General features: G+C 58.9%; 2 protein-coding genes across 2 annotated transcripts; both read right to left on the bottom strand.

Moving 5' to 3' along the window:
- Positions 1-5,150: 5,150 nt before the first annotated feature.
- SENP3 (SUMO specific peptidase 3) lies at positions 5,151-16,707 on the bottom strand. Its single transcript, XM_067556149.1, has 11 exons — positions 16,627-16,707; positions 10,083-10,984; positions 9,722-9,964; positions 9,002-9,113; positions 8,652-8,799; positions 8,193-8,240; positions 7,397-7,474; positions 6,998-7,135; positions 6,559-6,642; positions 6,294-6,344; positions 5,151-5,827 (listed from the first exon to the last, which is right to left on the bottom strand). The coding sequence occupies exons 2-11, from the start codon at positions 10,969-10,971 to the stop codon at positions 5,717-5,719; spliced, it is 1,902 nt and encodes a 633-aa protein (XP_067412250.1). The 5' UTR covers positions 10,972-10,984; positions 16,627-16,707; the 3' UTR covers positions 5,151-5,716.
- Positions 16,708-21,430: 4,723 nt separating this feature from the next.
- On the bottom strand, positions 21,431-25,295 carry LOC137158190 (thialysine N-epsilon-acetyltransferase-like). Its single transcript, XM_067555863.1, has 6 exons — positions 25,135-25,295; positions 23,456-23,507; positions 23,226-23,309; positions 22,729-22,830; positions 22,337-22,377; positions 21,431-22,060 (listed from the first exon to the last, which is right to left on the bottom strand). Exons 1-6 carry the CDS (start codon positions 25,195-25,197, stop codon positions 21,881-21,883), a joined length of 522 nt encoding a protein of 173 aa, XP_067411964.1. The 5' UTR covers positions 25,198-25,295; the 3' UTR covers positions 21,431-21,880.

Here is a 25,295-nt window from a genome sequence, read left to right as displayed (position 1 = left end):
CACTGGGCCCCCCTCCAACCACAGACACTGTGATGCCACCTCCTAGCGTGTCAGCCCCCCCCCCTTCAACCTATGCGAGCCCCCAGTAGGTGCGTTCGACGCTGTCCTCGCCACGGTCCAGGTGGGAGGAACAGGCCACGTTTCCCAGCTGGCACAGGAGCAGAGGGCCGGAGCGGCTACATGGGGGGAGGGCGCCAGGCAATCTGCGAGGGGGCTGGCTGGACTGGAGGGGCCGCTGGACACAGGGTCGCTGCCGGAGCTCCCGCTGGGAGCGCAGGGTTCAACAAGCTCTAACCTGGGATTCCCACGCTCAACCCCGTGGTTGACAAACCCAAGTTGGCTGACTCCCATTCAGTGTAGACGCACCCCCCCGCCCATGCTGAACTAGTTTCAGGCTGTGTTCCAGCCTCTGAGACCGGACTGGACCCACCCTGGGCATGAAGCAACGTGCCGCAGAGCAGAGAAAACGGCCGGGAAGCCGCCACTGCTGTGGCAGGTTGATCCACGGACAGGTCCCTGTCTTCACCCCCCCTTGTGATAATCTTTGCACCAGGTGTACCTTGCGGGGGTGGGGTGGGGGGAATTATTGGAAAACACTCAACATGGGCCGCTCGGGATTGGCCGGGGAAAATCTACGTGGCAGCGTTGCGGCATTATTAGATTGCCCGGTATGGTGCATTAACACAGCCCTGCCCTGGCAGAGGCTGGGAAACAGGTCTGACCTCCACCTAGGAACAGGTGCTCTGCTGCATTGGGCATTTAAGCAACAGAGAGAGCCCGCGAGCCAGCAGGAAAGACCAGGGAAGCAGAAGGAAAATCAAACGGGTGGGGGAAAAAGAAAAAAAAAAAAACCAGCCAGGAACATCCTGGCCTGCCAGCCCTTTGGCTCCCAGGTTCTCAGCTGGGAACGGTTTGCAAGAGGGGGGCTGAAGCTAGAAAAAGGAGACAACCCCTCCCCCTCGCATTCACAGCCCCCAAGGAGCCAAAGGAAGCAGGCGTTGGGTTCTGGAGGAGGGGGTCCTGACCCGAGAGGCTGGCCAGCCGAGAAACTTTGCTCGACTCCAATCTTGGCTGTTAGGCCGCCACCTCTGGCCTGTCCTGCCTTGGGGCTTGTAGGTGCCTTCAAATCTCTGGCTGTGTACCTGCGCAGCTTCTTTCACCTAGTCCCTGGGGGGTGGGGGGGGGAATACGCTGGCCTGGCACCCCTTTTCACGGAAGAAGGGGCTTGAGCAATTGGTACGGGCTGGGAGAGGGCTGTGCATGCATCCCTGGGGGGGGGATCCGGGACTAGGGCTGGGTTGGGGGGGGGGGGGTCGCCAGGGCTGGATCTCACATGCCAAGAGCTGGGCAATGGCCTAGCACCCCACAAAACAGCCAAGGGGGGAGGGGGGGAAGGCAGCTGAGTCCTGCACTGTAGCTGTTAGCCTGGTGGTTGGATATAGGGGGGGACCTGGCATTGATTCCCCCAGGGTAGGGGATGAGATTTGGATAGGGATCTGCTCCCAGTCAGCTGAGTGTGGAACTGACTCCCCCCGGTTTTTCCTTGAGGCTGCTCTTCTTAAATTCAATATTATTGGGCCGAAGGCCCGGTGGGAAGGCGGCTGTAAGCCGAGTAGGCTACTGGAGAGCCTAGTTCATAGAACCATAGAATATTAGAGTTGGAAGGGACCTCAGGAGGTATCTAGTCCAACCCCCTGCTCAAAGCAGGACCAACCTCAGCTATATCATCCCAGCCAGGGCTTTGTCAAGCCTCAGCTTAAAAACCTCTAAAAATGGAGATTCCCCCACCTCCCTAGGTAACCCATTCCAGTGCTTCACCACCCGCCTAGTGAAAAACTTTTTCCTAATGTCCAACCTAGACCTGCCCCACTGCAACTTGAGACCGTTGCTCCTTGTTCTGTCATCTGCCACCACTGAGAACAGCCTAGCCCCATCCTCCCTGGAACCCCCTTTCAGGTAGTTAAAGGCTGCTATCAAATCCCCCCTCATTCTTCTCTTCTGCAGACTAAACAAACCCAGTTTCCTCAGCCTCTCCTCATCAGTCTTGTGCTCCAGCCTCCTAATCATTTTCATTGCCCTCCACTGGACTCTCTCCAACTTCTCCACGTCCTTTTTGTAGCGAGGGGCCCAAAACTGGACACAATACTCCAAATGCGGCCTCACCAATGCCGAATAGAGGGGAATAATCACTTCCCGCGATCTGCTGGCAATGCTTCTACTAATGCAGCCCAATATGCTATTAGCCTTCTTGGCAACCAGGGCACACTGCTGACTCATATCCAGCTTCTTGTCCTCTGTAACCCCCAGGTCCTTTTCTGCAGAACTGTTGCCTAGCTCGTCGGTCCCCAGTCTATAGCTGTGCATGGGATTCTTCCATCCAAAGTGCAGGACTCTGCACTTTTCTTTGTTGAACCTCATTAAATTTCTTTTGGCCCAATCCTCCAGTTTGTTTAGGTCACTCTGTATCCTATCCCTACCTTCCAGGGTATCTACCACTCCCCCCACCTTAGTGTCATCCGCAAACTTGCTGAGGGTGCAATCTACCCCATCCTCCAGATCATTAATGAAGATGTTGAACAAAACCGGCCCCAGGACCGACCCTGGGGACAGAGCCCCCCCTTTTATTGGGGGGGGGGGCAGGTGTTAATGTTTAAATAAAAGGGGCTGCCGCTGGGACAGATCCTGCTTTGAAACCTTCCGCTTCCCCGAGGGGGGGCACTTGAAACTGCAGCACCAGCCTCCCCTCACTCGTGTTTTCTAGCCCCTGCCGGCTTTATCCACCTTTTCCGAAATGCGGCGCCCAAAACCGAAGCCAACACTCCAGCGGCGGCCCCCTCCACGCGGCAGAACGACCTCGCGCCTCCTGCTTCCGGCGCACCCTCGGCCCAGCGCAACAGTCACTGTGTAGACGCAGCCGGCTCGCACTTGGCGCTCATGATCCCCCGCGAGCCGCCCACCTTTTCCTGCAGGATGCCGGCCGAGACAGCCGGTTTCCATTTTGTACGGACGCAACCCCTCCTTCCCGCCCGCGCAGAGCACTTCACGCTTGTTCTCGGTGAAATTTCATCCTGGTTACGTCAGGCCATTTCGCCCACTCGTTCTGAATTTTCATCTTAGGCACCAGAGTGCTTGCAACCCCTCCCAGCTTGGTAGCGGCTGCAAACTTTATCCGTGTCTGCGCTGGGCTGTTGGTGAAGATATTGAACAGAAGTAGACCCAGGACGGATCCCAGCGGGACCCCACGCCATGCGACTTTCCACCTGGACTGTGAACTACTGCTTGGGAACAGTTTTGCACCCACTTTAGAGTAGCTGCATCTGAGTTATATTTCCGTAGCTGGTTTATGAGGCGAGCACGCGAGATAGCACCACAAGCCTTCCTAAATCCAAGATATACCACGTCTACCACTTCCGCCGCTCCACCAGGCTCGTGACTCTGCCCAAGAAAGCTAGCAGGTTGTTTTGACACCGCTTTGTTCTGGACAAATCCCTGCTGCTACTTTATCCCCTTCTCAGGTGTTTGCAGATTGATTGCTTAATTATTCGCTCCTTTCCGGGGGCGCAAGTTAAGCCGACTGGGTCTGCAAAACCCCGATTCCCCTGGACATGATATTTTCCCTTTTCCAGAGCTCTGGCCTCTCTCCCGTCTTCCAGGGCTTGCCCAAGATAATCACTCAGGGCTCAGACAGTTCCTCAGTCGGCTCCTCGAGCATTCGAGGATGCATTTCATCAAGCTCTGGTGTCGTGAACACATCCAACTTGCCTATGTCATTTTTAACGCGTTCTTTCCCTATTTTAGCCTCAGATCCCACCTCGCTGGCATTCAGCAGGTTAGACGTCCAGTCACTACTCACCTTTCTCATGAAAATCGACCCCACAAAAGTCATTTAGCGCTTCTACCATTTCTTCCCCTGCCTTACTGGGTAATGGGTCCTTGGCCTTCCGCTTGTTTCTAACGTATTTGTCCTTGTTACCCTGAACGTCTCCAGCTAGTTTAATATCAGTCTGTGCTTTGGCCTGGCTAATTTGCTCCCTACCCACCTGGTTTAGATTCATCCATTGTAATCTGACCTAGCTTCCGCTTTTTGTAGGACACTTATTGAGTTGCAGATCATTGAAGATCTCCTGGTTTAGCCCGGCTTCCTGTCTTTCCTATGCAGGGGGACTGTTTGCTCGCGTGCCCTGAATGTCTCCCAAAAACGGCCCACTTGCTCGAACTGCTTTACCCCCCAGGGCTCCTATCTACCAACTCCCTGAGTTTGGTAAAGTCAGCCAGCTTGAAACCCATTATCTGGATGGTGCTGTTTTCCCTCCGACTGGTCCTTCGAGTCACATGCTTGCTCATTCCAGCTTTCACCCCAGCTGCCTTCAAATTCTCAACCATCGCCTCCGTTTGTCCAAATCCAACGCGGAACAGCCTCGTCCCGGTCGCTTTCGCCACCTTCTGAAATAAAAAAAACGGTCTCCCCTGCATTCCAAGAACTCGTCGGAGAGTCTGGGCCCTGCTGCTGTTTGCCCCACCGATGTCTGGGGAGTTGAAGGCCCCCGTCACCGCCCTGTCCTGGGGTGCGGATGGTTTTGGTAGTTGTATAAACCTTGGCTCCACCTGCAGCGAGAGAACTAGCCAGGGTGGGGCAAAGCGGCAGCTGCCCTCGGATTCTCTTTCCTTGTCGATTTCTGTGCAGCACCCGGCCCGATGGGGGACCCCCAGCCTCGGTCGGGGGGATCCGTGCAGTGCCCGGCCCGATGGGGGACCCCAGCCTCGGTCGGGGGGATCTGTGCAGTGCCCGGCCCGATGGGGGACCACAGCCTCGGTCGGGGGGATCCGTGCAGTGCCCGGCCCGATGGGGGACCCCAGCCTCGGTCGGGGGGGATCTGTGCAGCGCCCGGCCCGATGGGGGACCCCAGCCTCGGTCGGGGGGATCTGTGCAGCGCCCGGCCCGATGGGGGACCCCCGGTCAGCGCCTGGCACAATGGCCCCGTGTCCCATTCCCCACCCACCGCCCTGGCACCCCTTAGCAGACATTCTTCTAGCCTGCTCAGCCCCACACTTCCTTCGACGGCCGGCGCGGGGAGAAAACCTGCCCCCCTTGGGGGATGCAGGGGCCCGCCCCACCCCGACACCCACATTTCAAGCCCAGGGCTTCTCCAAAGAAACGAAGTTTATTGCCCAGAACAAGTTGTGGTCGCATTATATATATATATATATAAAAAAAATGCTTGTTTCTCATGTCACAGCCCAGTGTATAAACTTGCCCCCCCCACCCCCCAAACGTACAACTTCACTAACACAAATAACCAGCGGGAGAGATTCCACCCCTCCCCCGCTCTGGTAGAAATGGCTCCTCCCCTCAGCGTGACCCTGCCCCCAAGCCAGAGTGGCCCCAAAATTCATGGGGGCGTGTATTTACCGGTGACCCACCCGCCCCCCCAAAGGTAACGAGGGAAACTGGGTTTAAATATGAAAAAAAATAGAGAAAAGGGGGAGGGGGGACGCCCCCCCAAAAAAAGTAAAAAAAAAAAGTCCCCCAAAAGTCTGGTGGGGGGAGGGGGAGAGGTGGGATTAGCTGCCCCCCCGCCCCATCTTGAAGAGTTCCAATGCTACAGAGTCAGTGCCCCTTGCCCCCCCATCCCCCTCACATCCTTCTGGGGTCCGGGGGGCCCCCCCCCCAGCGGGGGGGGGGGGTGTCTGCGTGGCCGTCTGGTGGGGGAGCGTCTCACACGCTGAGCTTGCAGTGACACAGTTCCTTGTACATCAGCCGCCGGAGCTTGGGCATGTCCTGCTGGGTGAAGGAGAAGGCCCGGCCCAGCGCCAGGAACTTGCAGTACTGGGGGGGAGGGGGAAAGAGGCAGGAAAAGGGTTGGGGGGGGCCGAGAAAAGCTTTCCGCCCCCAGGGGGCGCCGGCTCCCATCCAACCCCAGTGTACGTGAGATGAGTTTCTCCACTCTCAGCTCAGTTCCCAGATCCTAATCACAAACTCCCACCTCCCCCCCCCCGAACCAGCCTCCTGCCCAGCAGTGGGGGGGGCGGGGGGAGGAGAGAGATGCTGCCCAGCAGCATGCTGGGTAAACACACTCAGCGTTGTGTGGGAGGAGGGGAGGAAATGCCAACCCCAACCCTGCTGCCTCCCATATGCGGGCATGTGTGGATGCCAGGTCAGGGGGTGTGGGTGTGTGTGTGATCCAGGCCATAGGGGGGTCGTTAGGGTGCGTATGGGGGAGGGGGTGAGATCCGGGATCCCGTCCCCCGCTGGTCCCCCCCCCGGCTCCTCCCCAGTCCCAGCTGCCACTCACCTGCAGGACGAAGGCGCCGCAGTCGCTGTCGTTGTTCTGCCGGGCGACGTTCTGCGAGGGGGGTGGAGGGAAGAGGGGAGGATGAGCTGGGGCCAGTCCTGCCACACCCCTCACCCCGCGAGTCATGCGATAGACAGTCCTTCCAGAGCCCCGCCATTGGCTCGGAGAGATACAACCCAGGCGTCCTGGCTCCCACCCCCCTGCTCTAACCACTAGACCCCCCGCCCCTTCCCGAGCTGCGGAGAACGCAGGCGTCCTGGCTCACCATCTTAAAGGAGCCCTTCCAGCCGTCTCGGAAGTCCGGCCGATCCTTCTTGTCTGCTTCGGCCTGGAGGTACCTACAGATGTGCTGGGGGGTAGGGTGAGCACAAAGGGGGTGACTCGTGGGGAAAGGGGCGACAAGAGGGGGGCTGCCCGCACAGTATCTAGGTCTCACCACTAGGAGGCAGCTGGGAGTTCAGGCTGTGTAGCTAGCCACACCCCCGCCGTGGGGCCGGCGCCCCCTAGAGGGGAACGGCCCTGTGCCCTGCCCCCCCACCCCCCGAGCCAACCACTCCCCTGCTGTGGGGCTAGCACCCCCTAGAGGGGAATGGCCCTATGCCCAATTCCCTGCCCTCCCCGAGCCAACCAGTCCCCCGCCGTGGGGCCGGAAGGGAGCCGGCGCCCCCCCAGAGGGCAGCGGCCCCGCCCCCCGCGGTGGGTACCTTGGGGCAGCGGCGGTTGAGCGTGCGCTGCGAGTCGAAGTAGGTGATGCTCTTCTGCCTCACGTCCACGGAGACGAGGGACCAGTGCACCTCCAGGTGGATGGGGATGAGCAGCAGCTCCTTGTTGAAGATGTCCACCTGCGGGGGGCGCCGCACCCACTGAGCCGGCCCTTGGGGGGAGCCGAGCCCCCCCGCCGGCTTGGGCATGGCGCCCCCCCGCCCCCCTCTAGCGCCTGCAACTGGCCCGGCCCCACAGCCCCATCCCGCAGCCCCCCCATTAGCGCCGCCCTGGGGCACTGCAACCGGTCCCGCCGGCCCCCCAGCCCCCCCGCCCCCCATTAGTGCCGCCCCGGGGCATTGCAACAGGCCCCGCCCCGCAGCCCCCCCCGGCAGACTCACGTTTTTAGTCCAGCGTTTCACACCCTCGTACCCCTTGGTTCGTAGCTTATCGTAGAAAAAACTGTTGAAGAAATGGACCTGGGAGATGGGGGGGAGGGGGGAGACAAGAACCTCCATTTAGACACCAACAGCCCCATTCCTGGCCCCACGCCTCCATCCCCTCCCCGCCGCTCTCCCCATTTGACCCCACACCCCTGGCGTCCCCGGCCCAGGCAGCATGTGCCGGATGCTGGAGTGAAACGGGCTCTGGCAGGGCCTGCCCTGGGAGATCGGGAAAGGCAGCGACAAAAGGAGCGCTGGGGGAAAAATGCACCCGCGTCTCTCCTGCCCCTTTTTATCCCAGAATCCCACGGGGCACCCAACCCCCCCTGCTCTGACCCATCAGCCCCACTCCCCTCCCAGAGCCGGGGAGAGAGAACCCAGGCGTCCAGCCCCTCCTAGTTTGAACTCCCGGGTTTCTCTGACTCACAGGAAATCTCTTTTTGAAGTGAGGGGGCAGGGTGGGTTTACACTGGCAGAGGTGGAAGAACAGGGCCAGGATAGCGGGGGACAGTCCCATAGAATGACACCTCGGCACAGTGCAACTGGGGCGCCCTAGGCTGGCGAGACTCTTATGGCCCCTCTGCCCCACATGTAGCCATGGGGCCGAGGGCCAAGGAGGAGCTGATGCAATCTGGACCCTCGGGGACGGGCTGGCTCAGGGAGGGTCGGGGGATGGGGCAGGGGGACTTTCCCCTCTAGGGGGACTATGGTTTGGGGACTGTGGGGTGGGGGGAGCACGGCCACAGGGCCTCACCTTCTCTGGCACCGTGTCCATGACGAGGTCCCCGTACATGTTCATGACCTGCACAGACAGCAGTGAGAAAGGAAAGAGGGTTAGGGGCACCACACCCCACTTCAGACCCAGCTGCGGCCCCCTCTGGGATGGGGTGGCCGGTTATCCAGGGACCCCTCGCCCAGTGCTGAGATGCGGCCACCTCTGGGGCAGGGCGGCCAGTTATACAGGGGGCCCCTCTCCCAGCGCCGAGATACGGCCACCTCTGGGGCGGAGCAGCTGGTTATACAAGGATCCCTCCCCTGGGCCCGAGATGCGGCCACCTCTGGGGTGCGGCGGCTGGTTATACAGGGACCCCTTGTCTGGTGCTAAGATGCAGCCACCTCTGGGGTGGGGTGGCCGGTTAGACAGCAACCTCCTTCCCAGCACTGAGATATCCTGGGGGCCAGTGCTGATGGTCAGGGTGAGCCCCACCCCTACCTGGTCGTTGAGCCAGTTGGGCCCGTAGAGGGTCTGCAGGTCGTCCATGGTCAGCACATGGCGCTTGTAATTGACCCGGAAGCCCCTGACCATGGCGTTGCCCGGCATGCGCTGGTAGGACTGGATCAGCTGCTGGACCGTGCCCTTCCTGCAGGGGGAGCCGGGGCAGTCAGGTAGGAGCAGAGCTGGAGCTGCAAAGCCCTCTGGGTAATTTAACCCTCACCACCCAATAGTCCCACCTCCCTCAGACCTTGTCAGGCCCCACTCCCTCCCAGAGCTGGGGAGAGAACCCAGGAGTCCTGGCTCCCAGCCCTTCCTCCCGCCCCCTGGCTCTAACCCTTCTCAGATACCTCTGTGGTGTGGAGAACTCCTCCTGGAAAATGTCTTCTAGCTTCTCCACCACCTCATCCGTGCTGACAGGGATCAGGCTGCCGTAGGCCTGAAGGAACTCATCCAGAATGCCTGCATGGGGTGGGGGGGGAACGACAGCAGCAGGACAGAATAGCTGAGGTGACAGTGCCCGGTGCTGAGATGCAGCCACTTCTGGGGCAGGGCAGCTGCTTAGACAGGACTCCCTCGCCCGGCACTGGGATGCGGCCCCCTCTGGGGTGGGACGGCTATTTAGACAGGGACCCCTCGCCCAGATCGGGCCTTGTTTTAGCGAGTTTAAGGAAAGCAAGGATGCTTATATTGCTGATGCTTATAAAAAAAAATCCTCCCGCATGGCATTGTATGGCAGGCTGTCTGCCTGAGTTTGCAGGCTCTGACCCACAAGCCTCCAGGCAATCAAAGTTGGGTGTTAACTATGAAACCTAATGACGACATGACGACACACCATAATCTCTGGGCCTTAGCAGCACGCAGCTGGCTTTACAACAGGGAAGCACCAAGGGGCACCAAAGGCAAGGAACCCAAATAGCAATGCCACCCTGCTGCACATGGGGGGCGTGGCTGGCTTCTGTGCTAGCCCCTCCCCTTCTGCCCTCAGGCTGCCGAAGCAAGCCTGACCCCTTGTGGCGGGAGGTCAGCACTGCAGACGTTTGGCTCCTGCCCGAGGCTTGGGTCCTTACTCTGCACGCAGGTGACGTGTTCCTCCCGCAGCGGGCTGTGCGGCGCCGCCTTCTCCCCGGGGGACACCTCTCTTGGCGGGGCTCCAGGCCCGTCCTTGTCCCCGGTGCACCGGAAGAGATCCTCGGCTGCATGGACGCTGCAGACGTTGCTGATGACGATGCTGGGGTCCGAGGTGCTGGCGGCCAGGATGTCGCCGGCGGGAGCCAGGGAGGCAAAGCCGTTGGGCAGGGCGCTTGCAGGGCCTGAGTAGGGAGGCGGACACGGGGGCCGTTACACCGGGGGGGGGTCACTAGGATTTTGGGGGGGCTGTGTTGGCATGGGGGGGGGTCTGTTTCCATCCCACCCTCCTCCCCCGGTTACCTGGGTCCCCGTCCAGCATTGGCTGCGCCTCTCTCCTGCTCCCAGCGGGCGACCGCTCGGCTGTCAGCCGGGCACCGTCCTCCCCCGCCACCTCCATGGCACCGTCCTTCTCGAAGGCCGCTCGCTGCAGCTGGGTGAACTGCAGGAAGGAGGTGGAGGCCGGTTCCTCACCCATCAGCGCCCCCAGAAGGCTGAGCCGGGGAGGTGAGGGGGCAAAGGCCCCACCCAGGTGGTAGTCCAGCCGGGGTTTGGGGCGGGGCTGGAAGCGCAAGGGGCGGGGCCCCGTCTTAGTCCCACCCTGACAGTCCTCCTCCTCCAGGGGGCAGCCTTTCAGGTCATCGTCGGGCTGAGAGCCGGGGGAGAGAGAGAGGGAGGAGCGAGTCCGCTTAGGGCCGCCCCGCCGGCGCCCCCGGCAGGCCAGCTTGCCCCACAGCTTCCAGGGGAAGGCCAGTGAGGAGCTTTTGGAGTAGAGCAGCATGCGGAAGGCCCGGCGGGCCCGCTGGCGTCGCCGCAGCTGGCAGCGCCTCCTGGTGGCCCCCAGGGGCGGCGGCCGCCCCTCGGCCCCGCCGGCAAAGGGCCAGTCCCGGCCTCCGCTCCTGGCCACCTTCTCCCCCGTGGTTTTGCTCCGGGCCGGGCTCCCCGCCCAGCCCGACACGCAGGGCAAGTCCCAGCCGTCCTCGTCCTCCTCCTCCTCGCTGGCAAAGCCTGGGGGCTGCTCCTTGGTGTAGGCCAGACGGCGCCTGCCTTCAAAGCAGCCGCCGTGCTTGGGGGCTGGGGCCTCGGGCTCCTCCCAGTCCTGGGACGTCAGGTGCAGCCTCTCCTGCCTGGGGGGCTCGCGGAGCCCGCCGCTCGGGCCCCACAACTTCTTGGCCTGGATGGTTTCCTTCATGGCTCCGACGTGCCTGGAGGGAGGGGGAAACATGGGTCAGGCTGCTAGTCTCCTGCTGTGCCCGATGCCAGAGAGACGCGCAAGTCACTGTGCCATCCCCTTCCCCCCTTTGAGGCTCAGTTTCCCCCCCCCTCCCCAGTGCCGCCTGCTGGCTGGAAAACACGGATGACACCCTGCTAGCTTCTGGGGGAGGAAGGGTGGCAACATAACAGGGGAAATCACCGTCAGGCTCTGTGCTGCGCCTAGCATAATGAGGGTGTCTGCCAGGGGCCTGGCCCAATGGAGGATGGCTGCTCAATTCCAGTCGGGGTGTCTGGCCCGATAGAGGGGATCCCGATCCTGGTGGGGGGGGAGGGAATCTCGATCTGGGGGGGGGGGGGTTCAGCCTAACAGCCCCCTGCAACCAGGATTCCTAGGTGCTACCGGAATGGACGCTCTTGAATCAGTTGGGGGGCTGGTTTGGCTGAATTTCTTTCGCTCACGCATGGGGATCGATTGACTCTAGACGACTGGGGAGCCTCCCCAGGAAGGGGGATGTGGCTATCGAAAGCAGGGGACTGATTTGGAAAACAACTTGAAATCTTCCGTCGGCGTTAGCCGTGTTGGTCCCAGATGGGGGGGGGGGGGGGGGTGTTCATATCTTTTATTGCATCGACTCCTGCTGTAGACACGAGCTGTTGAGGACCTGAAGAGCCCCGGGGACGTGCGAAAGCTTGTCTCTTTCACCAGCAGAAGCTGGTCAAATAAGAGATTGTCTCGCCCCCCCCCCACACACCCCTTTTGTGTCTGTGTGTGTGGCTCTGACTGAAAGCTGCCCGAATACTGCATCCAATTCCGGTGCCCGAGGTTCGAGAAGGATGTTGATTCACCAGAGAGGGGTCGGAAAAGAACCAGGAGAATGATTTAAAAAAACAACAACAAAAAAACACCTTCTGTAGAGTGAGAGACTATTACAAAGGTATTATACAGGGAGAAGGCCATGGGGCGACTCCATCACCATCTCGGAGTATCTCCCTGAGGAACGAATACTTCCTTAACGGGCTCTTCAATCTAGCAAAGGTCTAACACCATCCAACGGCTGGAAGTTGACACTAGAGAAATTCAGATGGAAAAGCTGGCTCCTGAAGTGGGTTCCAGGGAGGATGGAGCTAGGCTGTTTTCAGTGGTGGCAGATGACAGAACAAGGAGCAATGGTCTCAAGTTGCAGTGGGGGAGGTCTAGGTTGGATATTAGGAAGAACTTTTTCACTCAGAGGGTGGTGAAGCACTGGAATGGGTTACCTAGGGAGGTGGGGGAATCTCCTTCCTTAGGAGGTTTTTAAGGCCCGGCTTGACAAAGCCCTGGCTGGGATGGTTTAGCTGAGGTTGGTCCTGCTGTGAGCAGGGGGCTGGACTAGATACCTTCTGAGGTCCCTCATCTTCTAGGATTCTATGAAATAAGGTGTACATTTGCAACAATGAGAATAATTAATCACTGGAACAATCGACCCAAGGGTCGTGGTGGATGGGCCGACACCAACAACGTTTAAATCAGTTTAAACGGCTGTTTTTCTAAAAGATCTACTCTAGGAATTAGTTCTGGGAAGGTCTCTGGCCTGTCTTAGACAGGTCAAACTGGATGATCACAAATGGTCCTTTCTGGTGTTGGAAACTCTGAACGTAGGCTGGGAATTGGGAGGCTTCTAACCATTGGACGAGTGAGGTCCTGGATAAGGAGGGGGAGAACCTAACTGGTCCGAAGATGGAGCTTGACCAGTTGAGGACCGGGATTGCCTGACACAGACGGGGATCAAGCCTCACTGGCGTAAAAAGAGGTCCCTTCCAGTTCTGTTAGTTGTCTGTGCAGCGCTGAAATCACCAGAACAGATCCAACCAGTCTGGGGTGTTTCAATCTAGGTTGTAAAAACCATACACATGGGAGATAAACCACTTCCTACAAAGGTCTCATCTTGATTTCCAATAATTGGAGATTGGCTTAAATCCCAAAGCACGAGGTCGGTTTAATCTCCCTTCCCAAAACTTGTTAGCCCTCACTATCCTAACTCTGGATATTCTTGTCACCCATAGAGATGTCCTTTGAATCTTGTTACATTCTCGGCCCCAAGACTTCCTGGGGCAGAGTATTCCACTGGTTAACCAGGATTAGATAAGACGTGCAGAAGAATTTCCTTCAATCAGGTCTGAATTCGTCCCCTTGTTCTTGTCTCAAGGCAGAGAAAACAGAAGTTTCCAATCTAACTTCTTTACCAGCCATTTTTAGGATTGGCAGAATTTGATTTTTTTAAAATCATTTGATCAATGATATCGATATTTATTTTTAAGCATTTTCCCCCTCCCCAATTTTTAGCAATTTAAATTTTCAGTCGTGCAAAATTATGGCTTAAGCTTTTTTCATTTTCATTGATTTCAATTTTCAGGGCTGGGGCGGGTCAGACAATAATTGAATGACGGTAGATGTTGAGACCCAAAGAGTTAAAAAGACAACTGTTTAAAATACAATTACCAACGTCCCGTGTCAAAATTGATGTAAGGATATTTCCTTTGTCTAATTCTAGTTTTCAAGCAGCATTTCACTTACTTTGCCTATCTGTAAATTTTGATTATCATTCATGGAAATATTTTCTCATCCTGTGTGTACAGTAAAATAGACTTTTACTAATTAAAAAACTAATCCTTCCAAGCCTGATTATTTTCTGGACTTCTATAATCTCCTCTCTTACTTCTCTCTTTTCTAACAAGATTCTTTTTAGAAGATCTCCCCATGACTGTATTCAGGCAAAAATTCCAGGTACTAAAGGGGTCTTTAATGTAGCAGAGAAAGGCAGCTCAAGATTTAATGGCTGGACAAATTCCAATTAGGTACCAATTTTTAAATCATCAAGCAGATTAGACAAACTGTGAAGTGGTGGATTTTCCATCTACTGAACTCTTCCAAGCCAGACTACATTCCTTTATGGAATATGTCCAACACGAGTTAGTGGGTAACATTTAATGGGGATATATAAGACCTAACTCACTAGATGATCTGATGTCCTTTCTGGCGCTGAAATCTAACAAGCTGAAAGCTATGCTGGCATAAGCACCTTTCTACCACTATAATTGCGTCCACACTGAGGCCAGGTCGAAACTACAAACTTGCATCAGTGTGACTCCGTTGCTCAGGGGTGTGAAAAATCCACACGCCCGCCCCGTGCGACACAGTTATACCAGCCTAGCTCCCTGCCGTAGACGGCATTATTCTAGTCGTCAAATAGTTCTCCCACCCACAGAGCTGCCACCTCTCGCGGAGGTGGATTAACCACGCCTACGGGAGAGGCTTTCCCAGCGGCATAGTAGCGTCTTCAGTAAAGAGCTACAGCCCTGAAGATACGTCGACCTTGCAAACGTCTGCCGGCTTAGCTCTGCTGGCCAGGAGTGTGAAGCCCCCTAGCCTAGAGGCAGTTCTGCTGGCAGAGCTGAGCTATCCCCAGTAAAGCTTCATTCACTCCTAGGGGGTGGTTTTAATATACAGCATGCTCCTGTTTCTCCAAAACTCTATTATCCGAACCTCTGTATTATCCAAAACCCCTCTTTGACCCACAGCTGCCGAGGGCACCTCTCTCACGCTGGTGTCCAAGGAAAGGATTTGGATAATGCAGCGGTTCGGATAATAAAACAGAGATCCCAGGGCAGGGCTGCAGAGAGGATAACTGTGAGGGAGGCCACTCCATTGCTGATTCAATTATCCACACTCCCACTTATCCATGTAAAATCCGTGTCCCCCGTGCTGTGTGGATAACAGGGAGTGTCCCATACCGGTGTAAAGAAGGGCTTTGCTGGAATAGCTTCTTCCACCCCAGCAGCCCTTTGCCGGTGTCCTTAGCTGAAAGAGGAGTGTCTCCACAGAGCAGTGGTTCTCAACCTATTTACCACTGGGGGCCGCATATGCAGCTCTCTGCATGTTACATTGGCTGCAGCCACACAATACACATACTACCCGTATGGCTGGAGGATGTCATGTGGACCATGGCTGTGTGCGGGTTGGGCCGCCAGCGGCCCCGAAGGTCGAGAACCACTGCCGTAGAGGAAGATTTCCCTCAGGTAGGCACAGCAAAGTTGTGACCTCCCTGGCATGGAGAAAAGAGGCAATGGGGGGGGAGGCACAGAGAGCCCCTAGCAAGGGGTGGTGAACGGCAGGAGGCAAAGAGCTGCCGGTACACGCAACAAGTTCGACTATCCCCCATTTGCATACACATGGCAGCTAGCGACCCAGGAACAGGCTGGGATGCCAGGGTGCTAGGCACTGTATGCACGCAGAACAAAGATGGGCCCCGCCCCAAAGATCTCAGTCTCAGAGACAGCAGACAGCCACAGGTTGGCGGAGGGGGCACAAGGCAACCAGGAGGCCACGCTGGTGGATGGGAGAGGCACACCAGGCAAATTTTGGTGGGCAGTGAAGGCTGGCGTCAGGAGCTAACCTGAGGCAGGAGTCGCTCTCTCGATAGTGAAGGGAAGGTGCTGGAGAGGTGGGGATAAAGTGGGAGGGCCGGGACAGCAGAAACAAGCAGGCGACAGAGAAGGGAGGCTGTAAAGAGAGGGGTGTCATGGGCAAAGCGAACAATCTTTGCAGCCGCGCTCCGACTGGGGGCTGAGTGAGGGCGAGGTCGCCTTTGTCGAGGCCAGGGGAAGGCTGCCGCAGCAACGGAGAGGCGATATGCCCCCAGTTCGAGTGAGGGAAGGCCGCGTCTCAAGGCTGCGTCTGCATGGCAGGCATCGGCATGCCTGCAATTCGGTTTGGAGGAGCAGCAGCAGCGAAGACGCAGCAGCGTGGCTTCTAAGTCGGGGCTTGGTGGGCCAGCAAGCCCCACAGTGCGGATGTGTCCGGCGAGACCGGCCAGACCCAGACACGGCCTGGACGGGAGGGGCCCGAGACACAGTCCCGAGTCCAACCCGAGGGGGGTATTTGGAGCGAAATCCCCACTCCTGCGGCAGGAGGCCGAGCCCCCAGGGCGGCGATGGGCGAACTGGGGAAAGGATGGACCCGGCGACAACGTTGTCACTGCACACGGAGGGTGAGGTGCTGGGTGCTGTGGGGGGCACGGGGCGGGGCTGCTGCTCTCCGGGCCACACCTGCCAGCCCCACTGAAGTGAAAGAAAGTGCCTCAGACTCCAGGTGAGCCTCCCGGGGGGGGGGGGGGGCTGGCGGTGCCCTGAGATCCTGCCACCCCCCGTACAGTCACCTCGAGAGAACAGGAGACCCTGGGGGAGGAGGAAGCCTCTAAACACCTCCCCCCCAGCCGCAGGACCTGGAGGCTGCTCCCGCCAAACCCCTTCACCCTCCCCCCCCCGGGGCGCCTTGGGGAGGGGTCGTGGGGGGAAACGTGAGGGGAGCAGACCCGGAGGGAAGGTTGAAGGGGGGAGGGGGAGGCGGACCCGGTTGAGAACAGGGCCGGGGGAGAGTGGACCAGGTATGGGGGGGTGAAGGCTGGAGGGGCGGACCCGGGTGGGAGCAGGGCCGGGGGGGAGTGGACCAGGTACGGGGGGGTGAAGGCTGGAGGGGCGGACCCGGGTGGGAGCAGGGCCGGGGGGAGGGGGAGAGGCGGACCCGAGGGGGAGCAGGGCGAGGGGTGAAGCCTGGGGGGATGCGGACCCGCGGGGGGAGGGACAGGTCACTCACCCCCCCGGTCGGGGCCTCGCTCCGGCTCCCTCCGCCGCCGCCGCCTCCTCCTCTCCCAGGAGCCGCCGGCGCCGCCCAATGGCGTCATCAACCCGCGTCCGAAAAAAAGGGGGGGGGCCGGGCGCGCGAGCCGCGTCACCTCCGACCGCCCTCCCGACGCAGACGATGACGTCACCGTCCCTCGGGCGCGCAGCGCGGCCCCGCCCGCCGGACCCTGCTACGCCTTGCGTCACCTCGCTTCTCCCTGCCGCCGCCCCGCCCACTGCGCGTCGCTCCCGGGGTGGTGTTACGTCATCGCGACGGCCCGCGCCACTCACAGGGGGCGAGGCCCGTTCCCCACGTGAGGGGGCGGGGCTTGGAGAAGCAGCCAGTGAGACCCCAGTGCATCATGGGGCAGGAGGCCGCTCCAGGGCATTGTGGGATAGGACAGGAGGCCAGCAGGGCGTCGTGGGACAGGAGGCCGCTCCAGGGCATTGTGGGTGACGAGGGTGCCCCATGGCATCCTGTGACAGGAGGCCACCCCCACGTACCCCAGGGCATCGTGGGACAGGAGGCCGCCCCAGGGTATCGTGGGGCAGGTGGCCACCCTGAAGCATCGTGGGACAGGACAGGAGGTCATCCCAGGGCATCATGGGACACGAAGAAGCCTCAGGGCATTGTGGGACAGGACTGGAGACCACCAGGGCATCATGGGAGATGAGGCTGCCCCAGGGCATTGTGGGATAGGAGGCCACCCTGTGCTCCCCTGAGCATTGTGGGATAGGACAAGAGGCCACCCCAGGGCACCATGGGACACAAGGATGCTCCAGGGCCTCGTGGGGCAGGAGGATGCCCCAGAGCATCGTGGGACAGGAGGCCACCCCACACGCCCTGAGCATTGTGGGACAGGAGGACACACTGGGGCATCATAGGACAGGTCACCCCAACGCATCGTAGCATGGGACAGGAGGTCGTCCCGGAGCATTGTGGGACAGGAGGTTGCCCCGTGCCCCCCCAGGGCATCATGGGACAGGAGGCCCCTCAAGTCCCGGTGTGGGGGGAGGTTGGCAGAGCCCTGAAAAGTTTGCCAGCGTGCCAGCCCGACCCCCTTAGGGATTCGCCCCACAGCATAACAGCAGCAAACGCTCTCGCTGGCTGAGACTGAGAGAGGGGAACCAAATGACTTGCTCACAGGAGCCCCACCCCCCGTGAGACTCACGACCTCAGCCTAGCCCTTGTGCTATAGCCTGGCCTGAAGATTAGGGCTGCTCTGTCTCCCCTTCCCCGCCCGCCCACTACAAGCAGGGCTCGGTCTTCCACGAAGAGGCAACACAGCTAGTGGAACGGGAAATCACACCTCATGAATCTACTAGAATTCTTTGTGTGCGATCTACAAGGCCATGGATGAGGGTGATCCAGCAGCTATAGCATACTTGGACCTTTGACAAGATCCCTCACCAAAGGCTTTTTTAAGCAAAGTAAGTGACAGTGGGATAAGAGGGAAGGTCCTCTCCCGGATCAGTAACTGGTGAAAAGACCGGAAACAAAGGATAGGAATAATTGGTCAGTTTTCAGAATGGTGAGAGGTAAATGGAGGCGTTCCCCAGGCGTCTGGACTGGGCCTGGTGCTGTTCAACAGCTTCCTAAATGATCTGGAAAAAGGAGCAAACAGCAAGGTGGCAAAGTTTGCAGAGTCTACAAAACTACTCAAGAGAGTTAAGTCGAAAGCAGACGGCAAAGAGTTACAAAGGGATCTCGCCAAACTGGTCATTGGGCAGCAAAATGGCAGGCGAAAAATTCAACGTGGAGAAATGCAAAGTGATGCACGTTGGAAACCATGGGGGTCTAAATTAGCTTTTACCCCTCAAGAAAGATCTTGGAGTCTCATTTGTGGCTAGTTCTCCAAAAATACCTGCTCAACATGTGGCAGCGGTCAAAAACAGTGTTTGCAAGCGTTAAGAAAAGGGAGAGAAAGCAATAAATATCACAATAGCACGGTATAAATCTGTGTCCACCTTGAATTCAGCAGGCAGGTCTGCTCACCCCATCTCCAAAAAAAAAAAAAAAAAAAAAGAAGAAGAAAGAAATTAGAATTGGAAAAGATGCAGAGAAGGGCAACAAAAATGATTTAGGGGGATGGGACGGCTTCCCTATGAGGAGAAATTAAAAAGACTGGGCCTGTTCAGTTTGAAGAAGGGGGATGTTACAGAGGTCTGTAAAATCATGAACAATGTGGGGAAAAAAAAGTGTTATTTATCCCTTCACATAACACAAGAAGCCAGGGGCGCCCGCTCAAGTTAAGAGGCGGCTGATTTAAAAACAAACCAAAGGAAAGTACTTCTTTGCCCAACCTGTGGAACTCCTCGCCAGGGGACGTTGTGACAGCCACAAGCATAACAGGGTTAGAAACAGAATGAGAGAAGTTCATGGAGGACAGGTCCTTCAATGGCTACTAGCCAAGATGGTCAGGGATGCAACCCCATGCCCCTGGCGTTCCTAAGCCGCTGACTGCTGGAAGCTGGGGAATGGGCACCGGGCTGGATCACTCGCCCGTTGCTTCCACGGGAATGATCAGAACAGGGCACGTGGGGTGGGCTGCTGTTGGAAGACAGGAGGCTGGGCTAGATGGACCATTGGTCAAGCTTCCTTTAAAGACCTATCCCCTTCACACGTGTAGTGGGGTGGAGCTAACTGAACCAAGCTGATTGGCCCACACTCTTAAGGGGCAGGCTACGCCCTATGCAAGGGGCAGGGGGAGGGGAGGGAAATTGTTCAGCTTTTTGTCCAAATCTGTTTTTTTTTGCCCCCGCCCCACAGGATGATAATCTCCTTTAGACCTTCCAGTCCTGTTCCCAACCACCTCTACCCGTCAGCTAACTCCCAGTGAAACCCTTACAGACACTCACTTGAAATCAGACATCTGAGCTTGTTTTTCCCCTCCCTCTTTAATGCACAGAAAGACAGAGATCACATGCCCAGGTGAGGGGGCCGAGTTGCCCCATCGTTTGATCATAGGGGCAGAGAGTGCCAGAATTACAGCCGCCACAAGCAAAATCAATGCCAGCGACATCTCAGGGGGAATCTTCACCACCTGCAAGAGGAAGAAGGCTTGTACAGTGGAGTCTTATATTGCATCCACACTGGCACTAATTCGAATTAACAAATTCGAATTAGGCGCTACGCCACTTGCAGAGGTGGTCTTATTAATTTGATTTTACAGGCACCTTAATTCGAATTAACAGTAGCACCAGTGTAGATGTGGGAGTTATTAATTCAAATTAAGGGACTTTAAATTGACCTAAGCTGCCAGTGTAGACCAGGCCTTAGATCCAGAGACCTCATTAGGGCCAATGGCTGGGCCAAGCTGAGCCTGAAACACAGAAGGAGCAATTAAGTCCTTTTAAGGTGTGAGAGAGCTGCAGATTACAGGGAGGATGACTGCCCAAGGTAGTCAGCTGCTTCGAGATTGATTACAGACGCCCCCACCAAGGGAGGGAGACAAACAGGCCTCCGAAAAACAGCGAAAGTCACAAGGCCACGCAGCAGGTCAGGGAGAGACCCCCAGATCTCGTACCCGCCATGCTGCCCCCTTCGGCAGAGCACCCCGAATTCAGCTGGCAGGGGTCCTGCATCAGGATCCGCTTGGGAGCAGGGGAGACAAGTTATCCCATAACGGGGGGGGGGAGGCCTCGGCACTTCGCTTCCCAACTCTGTGCCACCAGCTGTCCCCAAGGGCTGCCCGTGGATTCCCAGGGGTCCCCCTTTATAAACCTCCCAGGTCGAAGGGAGCATTTGGGTTGGTGGAGCCTGGCCACAGGACAACCTCCAAATTCGCTCTTGGGGGCAATAGCGCAGAGCTGGTGGAGGAGCCGGTGCGGATTGAAAGGGGGCCAGCGTCGGAGACCACGTCGCGGCCCTTGGGAGGGTGGGTGATGGGAAATAGATCCAGCAGGAATGGCTCCCCTGGGGCGAAGTGGATGGCTGGTTTCCGGCTTGAGGAGCCCTCGCTCGAGCTGTTCATTCCCCCGTGAGCAGGATCCGGTCACATCCCACGAGTTCTCCCACAGCTGGGGAGAGAACCCAGGAGTCCTGGCTCCCAGCCCCCCCACGTTAACCAAACACACAAGTGCCTCACTCACCGCCGTGGGGCCGGGAAATCAGCCTGCGTTGTCCAAGCAAGGCGAGGTTGGTGCATGGGTTGACAGCGGCCTAGACGTGCTGCCCAGGGGAGCCAATATTTAATAACATGGCCCCTCCTTTCCTGCCAGGGGGCAGAGAGAGCCACCGGCCTGGGGCTTTCGCCTCCTCCCCGCTGGCTGCGCCAGATAGGGTCAGACCCCTGCCATGCCAGGTGCTGCCCAGATCTGCTCCCCCCCACAACCGAGATCGGGGGGCCCCCGTCACTGCCCCAGACCCATCGCAAGGGACCGTCTCTGCCCTGCAGGAGGATAGAGACACTGTGTGTCCTACGCCCTCTACTGCGCCCCCCTTAGGGGTAAAAGCAACTTGAGTTCTGTAGCACTTTAAAGAAATGGTATTTCTACCAACTGCGTCTGAGGAAGTGAGCTGAGGCTTATGCCTCCTGAAATTAAAATTGTTAGTCTTTAAAGTGCTACAGAACTCACGTTGTTTTTGCTGTATACAGACTAACACGGCTACCCCGCTGGAACCCTCGGGTGATTCGCCTAGCGTCCCATGGAGAGTTCAGCGCGGGGAGAGCTGGGTCAGGAGCAATTTCCTCCAGGCCGCCCTGCCTTGCAGCCCCCCCACCCCCAAACGTCTGCCACGGGGGAGCAGGGGGGAGTGATTTTGACACAGACAAATATTCGCTGTCCGTGGTTTTATTCCACGCACTGAAGGAAGCCGAGTCCTGCCAGGAGACGGGGCCGCAGCCGAGCAAGAACCCCCCACAGCGGGTGACCGGGGCCCCACGTCACACAGCCCTGCTGCAGCCCCCAAGCAGGTCCCCCCCCCAGGAAAGTGATCCAATTTGTCAGACGCATCTATGAAGGAGGTTTACAGCAGAGGATTTGGGTGGGGCGGGACGCCTGGGTTCTCTCCCCAGCTCTGGGAGGGGAGTGGGGGCTAGTGGTTAGAGCAGGGGGCTGGGAGCCCAGACTCCTGGGTTCTCTGTGATAAAAATCAAAGTGACTGTGGACATTTCTATGTGTGTGTGTGTGTGGGGGTGAATTATTCCAGCGATGCCCCCCTACCCCGAGCTCTGTCGAGTGCGTTTCCTTCCCCTCCACCGTGGCTGGTTGGGGCTGAGTCTGTGTCACGGTCCCGGCTGGCCCCAGGCCAGCCGCTCCAGGGCCTCTCCTTCGAAGCGGAAGCAATGCCAACCCTCGGCAGCGGTGAGGTCCACGGCCCCCCGGCCCTGGTAGAAGTCGATGGCTGCCCGGTTCCAATCCAGCACCGCAAACTTCAGCTGGGTGCAGCCATTCTCCAGGCCAATCTGAGAGGGATCAATGGGGGGAGAAGCAGGGGCTAGTGGTTAAAGCAGAGGGGGCTGGGCCCCAGGACACCTGGGTTCTCTCCCCAGCTCTGGGAGAGGAGTGGGGGCTAGTGGTTAGAGCCGGGGGGGGATTGTGGCTGGGAGGCAGCTCTGTGCCTCAGTTTCCCCCACGGTATCAATGGGGACGAGGCTCTCCCCTAGGGTGCTGGCCCCGCAAGCCGAGAGCAATGAAAGGGAGGGGCCAGGGAGGGCGAAGGGTTTATAACATCCTGTTACCTCTGCAGTTTTACCCAGCAGCTTCTTCCCAAAGCCTTTACCTGTGCGGGGAGAGAAAGCAGTAGCAGAATTTAGCAGCAGGGTCTAGCGGTTAGAGCAGGGGGGGAGGGGCTGGGAGCCAGGACTCCTGGGTTCTCTCCTGGCACTGGGAGGGGAGTGGGGCCTAGTGGTTAGAGCAGGGGGGCTGGCAGCCAGGATGCTGGGTTCTCTCCCCTTGCTGTGGAAGGGGAGTGGGGGCTAGTGGTTAGAGCAGGAGGGCTGGGAGCCAGAACTTTTCCATGTCCCTAGATGGGGTCCCAGCCCCTCCCCGCAGGCGAGAGGCGTACTGTCATCACTGGCTCTGTCTATGCTGGGGACCCCAGAATGATTCTGTTCTCCCCCCACCTCCGCACCTCTGAACTCAGGCATGACGTAGAGATCTTCCAGGTAGAGGTTCCTGCCTTTCCAGGTGCTGTAGGTAAAGAAATAGAGGGCGTACCCCACGATGGTGTGTCCTGTGGGGAGCAGAGATCGGGGTGATGGGGGGGTCTCTATGACGGGGTCCCTCCGTGGAAGGAGCGAATCCGACAAACAAAGATCTTTCCCGCACCCCCCAAATCTCACCCCCCAGCCCCCCACTTACGACCCACCTAGGCACAGAGCCCCCCAGGTGATGGATGGTCGGGAGGTGGACAGCTAGGCTGGGGGGTGCTAAGTGTATCAGGGACGACCGAGGGAGCTATTTGGGGGGGCTGGCTGCCCCAGATCCACCTTGGGACTGAGCTGAGGGGGGGGTCTGGGCCAGCATCAGCCTCTTGGGGTCCCCCCGAATTATTACTGTGCCGGGATTCCCATACCCCACGGGTGTCTGGGGGCAATGGGGGGAGTTGTTGGGGGGGGGGCATTTTACCCTCTCTGCTCCGGCACTCGGGCGGCACCTCCACCACTAGGCATCTGTAGAAGGGGTTGCTGGCAAAACCGTCTTCCCTGAGTGCTGGGGGGGGGGAGAGAGAGAGAACCCCAGCATCATTCTCAGGCAGAGCCCCCCCCCACGCACCACCCTGAGCCCCCCCACGCAACCCTCCCCACAAATCAGGGCAGCGTCCGTGCCCCCCCCCCCCCCCGCCAGCCTCGACTCACCTTGGTCGCTGGTTTGTACCTGGTCCGGGAGCTTCTCAAACTCTGCCAGCTCCTGGGTGGGTGGGGGGAAAGCGGCAGTCAGGGAACCCCTGGGTGAGTCCCCCCTGGATCTCCTCCCTCCCAGCCCCCCCAAATCCTCCCCATCCTCTCCCCTCCCATCTCAGTGCCCTCCAAATTCCTCTTCCACTCCCAGCCCCCCAATTCCTCCCCAGCCCCCTCATATTTCCTTCCCTCCCCCAGCCCCTTCATCCCCCACCCGTCAAAGCCCCCCGGCTCTGGGGCAGGCGGGGGGGTCGAGTGAGGACATGGCTAGAATGGAGGCCAATCGCCGGGAGCCGGTAATACCCGGGGTACAAAATATCAGGGGGTGTCAGGGCTGCGGGCGGGCAAGAAAGCGCCGCGCCCCCGGGAAAGAACCAGCCCGGCTTGAAGAACGAGCAGCGGGCGGCAGGGACCCACGGCCTGGCCAGATGTCCCAATTGTATAGGGACAGTCCCAATATCTGGGGCTTTTTCTTATCTAGGTGCCTATAACCCCCCCACCCCCCCCGATCTTTCACCCTTGCTCTCCGGTCACTCCCGCTGGGTGTTGTGAGCCCGCAGGGCGCCGCCAAGTTGTTGTGGGGCGGTTCATGAGCTGTCCACCTCCGTGCATGCCGGTGAGGCTGGCACGGCATGGGGGGGGTCATCACTTTTTGGGGGGGCCTGAAATATTTTTCCGAGGGGGCGCCAGCCGAGAAAGTTGGAGTCCTAGCGGCCCAGGACACGATACAACGGCGTGTGGAGGAGGAACGCCCAAGCCGGCCCATTTCATTTCAGAAAGGGGAACGGGCCGCCCCCGAGGACCTCGGCCGGGGTTTTAAAGGCCCCTCGCTGGAGATTCAGTTCAGAGGCCTGGCCCGCGGATTAAACAAAACCCCGTCAGAGGCCCAAAAAAGCGCCGGAGGAGAAAGCGAGAGAAGCCGCTGGAGGCCCCAAAAGCGGCCGTTAAATCCTACTGAGGCCAATCGAAAAGGAGCGTAAAAAACCCCCAAACTGCCCGCCCGCCCGCCCGCCGGGAGGTGTGAAGATAGAAACCAGGGAGGCCGAAGCAGAAGCCGAAGGGCTCGACCGAGATTCCAAAAGGCGCGGGCGAAAAAGGCCGTTTCCAAGTTCATCGGAAGCTGGCGAGACCGGGGCCACTATGGGGCCACTATGGGGCCCCGCCAGGAAGATAGAAGTTATGGCAGAGGCCTGGCCATGGGTCGGCGACGGGGTGGCTCCCGCGGTCGGGCCCGTTCCCTCGCCCACACCTGGCTGGGGCAGCTGAGAGAGGGCAGGAGCCTGGGCTGGACGGACCCTGGGTCTGAGCCGCTCCGGCCGGTCTTATGTAGTGGGTTGGAACCGGCCTGGGAGCCAGGACTCCTGGGTTCTCTGCCCCGCTCTGGGAGGGGAGTGGGCTGGATCAGAGAGTGGGCTAGGAGTCAGAACACCCAGGTTCTCTCCCTCGCTTGGGGAGGGCAGTGTGGGCTAGTAGTTGGGGGAGGGGGAAAAGGCAGGACTCCTGGGTTCTCTGCCCTGCTCTGGGAGGGGAGTGGGGTCTAGTGGCTACAGAAGGGGGGGGAGGGGCTGGGAACCAGGACTCCTGGGTTCCCTCCTCGCCTCTCCTGCCTTCCCTTGAGCTGCCCCCTCCGCGCTCACCCGGATCAACCGCATGACCTCCCCGCAGTCTGCAGCCGCGCACGGCCGGATCACAGCCTCCATCCCCGCCCCGCGCCGATCGCCTGGGTTCAAAGTCCGTGGGCAGCCGGCGGCTGGGGGGCGGGCCTGGGGATTCCCCCTCCCCCGTCTCCCTGCGGCTC

This window comes from Emydura macquarii, unplaced genomic scaffold, assembly GCF_026122565.2.
Source record: "Emydura macquarii macquarii isolate MOO-44397 ecotype Brisbane River unplaced genomic scaffold, CSIRO-AGI_Emac_v2 contig_306, whole genome shotgun sequence".
NCBI lineage: Eukaryota > Metazoa > Chordata > Testudines > Chelidae > Emydura > Emydura macquarii.
Note: the sequence above shows the minus strand (reverse complement) of the source record. Positions and strands in the feature narration are given on the sequence as shown.

Bases quoted from the DNA above. Each gene is read 5' to 3' on its own strand.
- SENP3 (XM_067556149.1), bottom strand. From the start codon at position 10,971: ATGAAGGAAACCATCCAGGCCAAGAAGTTGTGGGGCCCGAGCGGCGGG. The intron at 7,475-8,192 runs GTGAGGCCCTGT...CCCATCTCCCAG, and splicing joins TGGACACGGTGCCAGAGAAG to GTCCATTTCTTCAACAGTTT. The intron at 6,643-6,997 runs GTACCCACCGCG...CCTACCCCCCAG, and splicing joins TCAACCGCCGCTGCCCCAAG to CACATCTGTAGGTACCTCCA.
- LOC137158190 (XM_067555863.1), bottom strand. From the start codon at position 25,197: ATGGAGGCTGTGATCCGGCCGTGCGCGGCTGCAGACTGCGGGGAGGTC. The intron at 23,508-25,134 runs GTGAGCGCGGAG...CCACCCACCCAG, and splicing joins AGGTCATGCGGTTGATCCGG to GAGCTGGCAGAGTTTGAGAA. The intron at 22,831-23,225 runs GTAAAATGCCCC...TGCTCCCCACAG, and splicing joins CGAGTGCCGGAGCAGAGAGG to GACACACCATCGTGGGGTAC.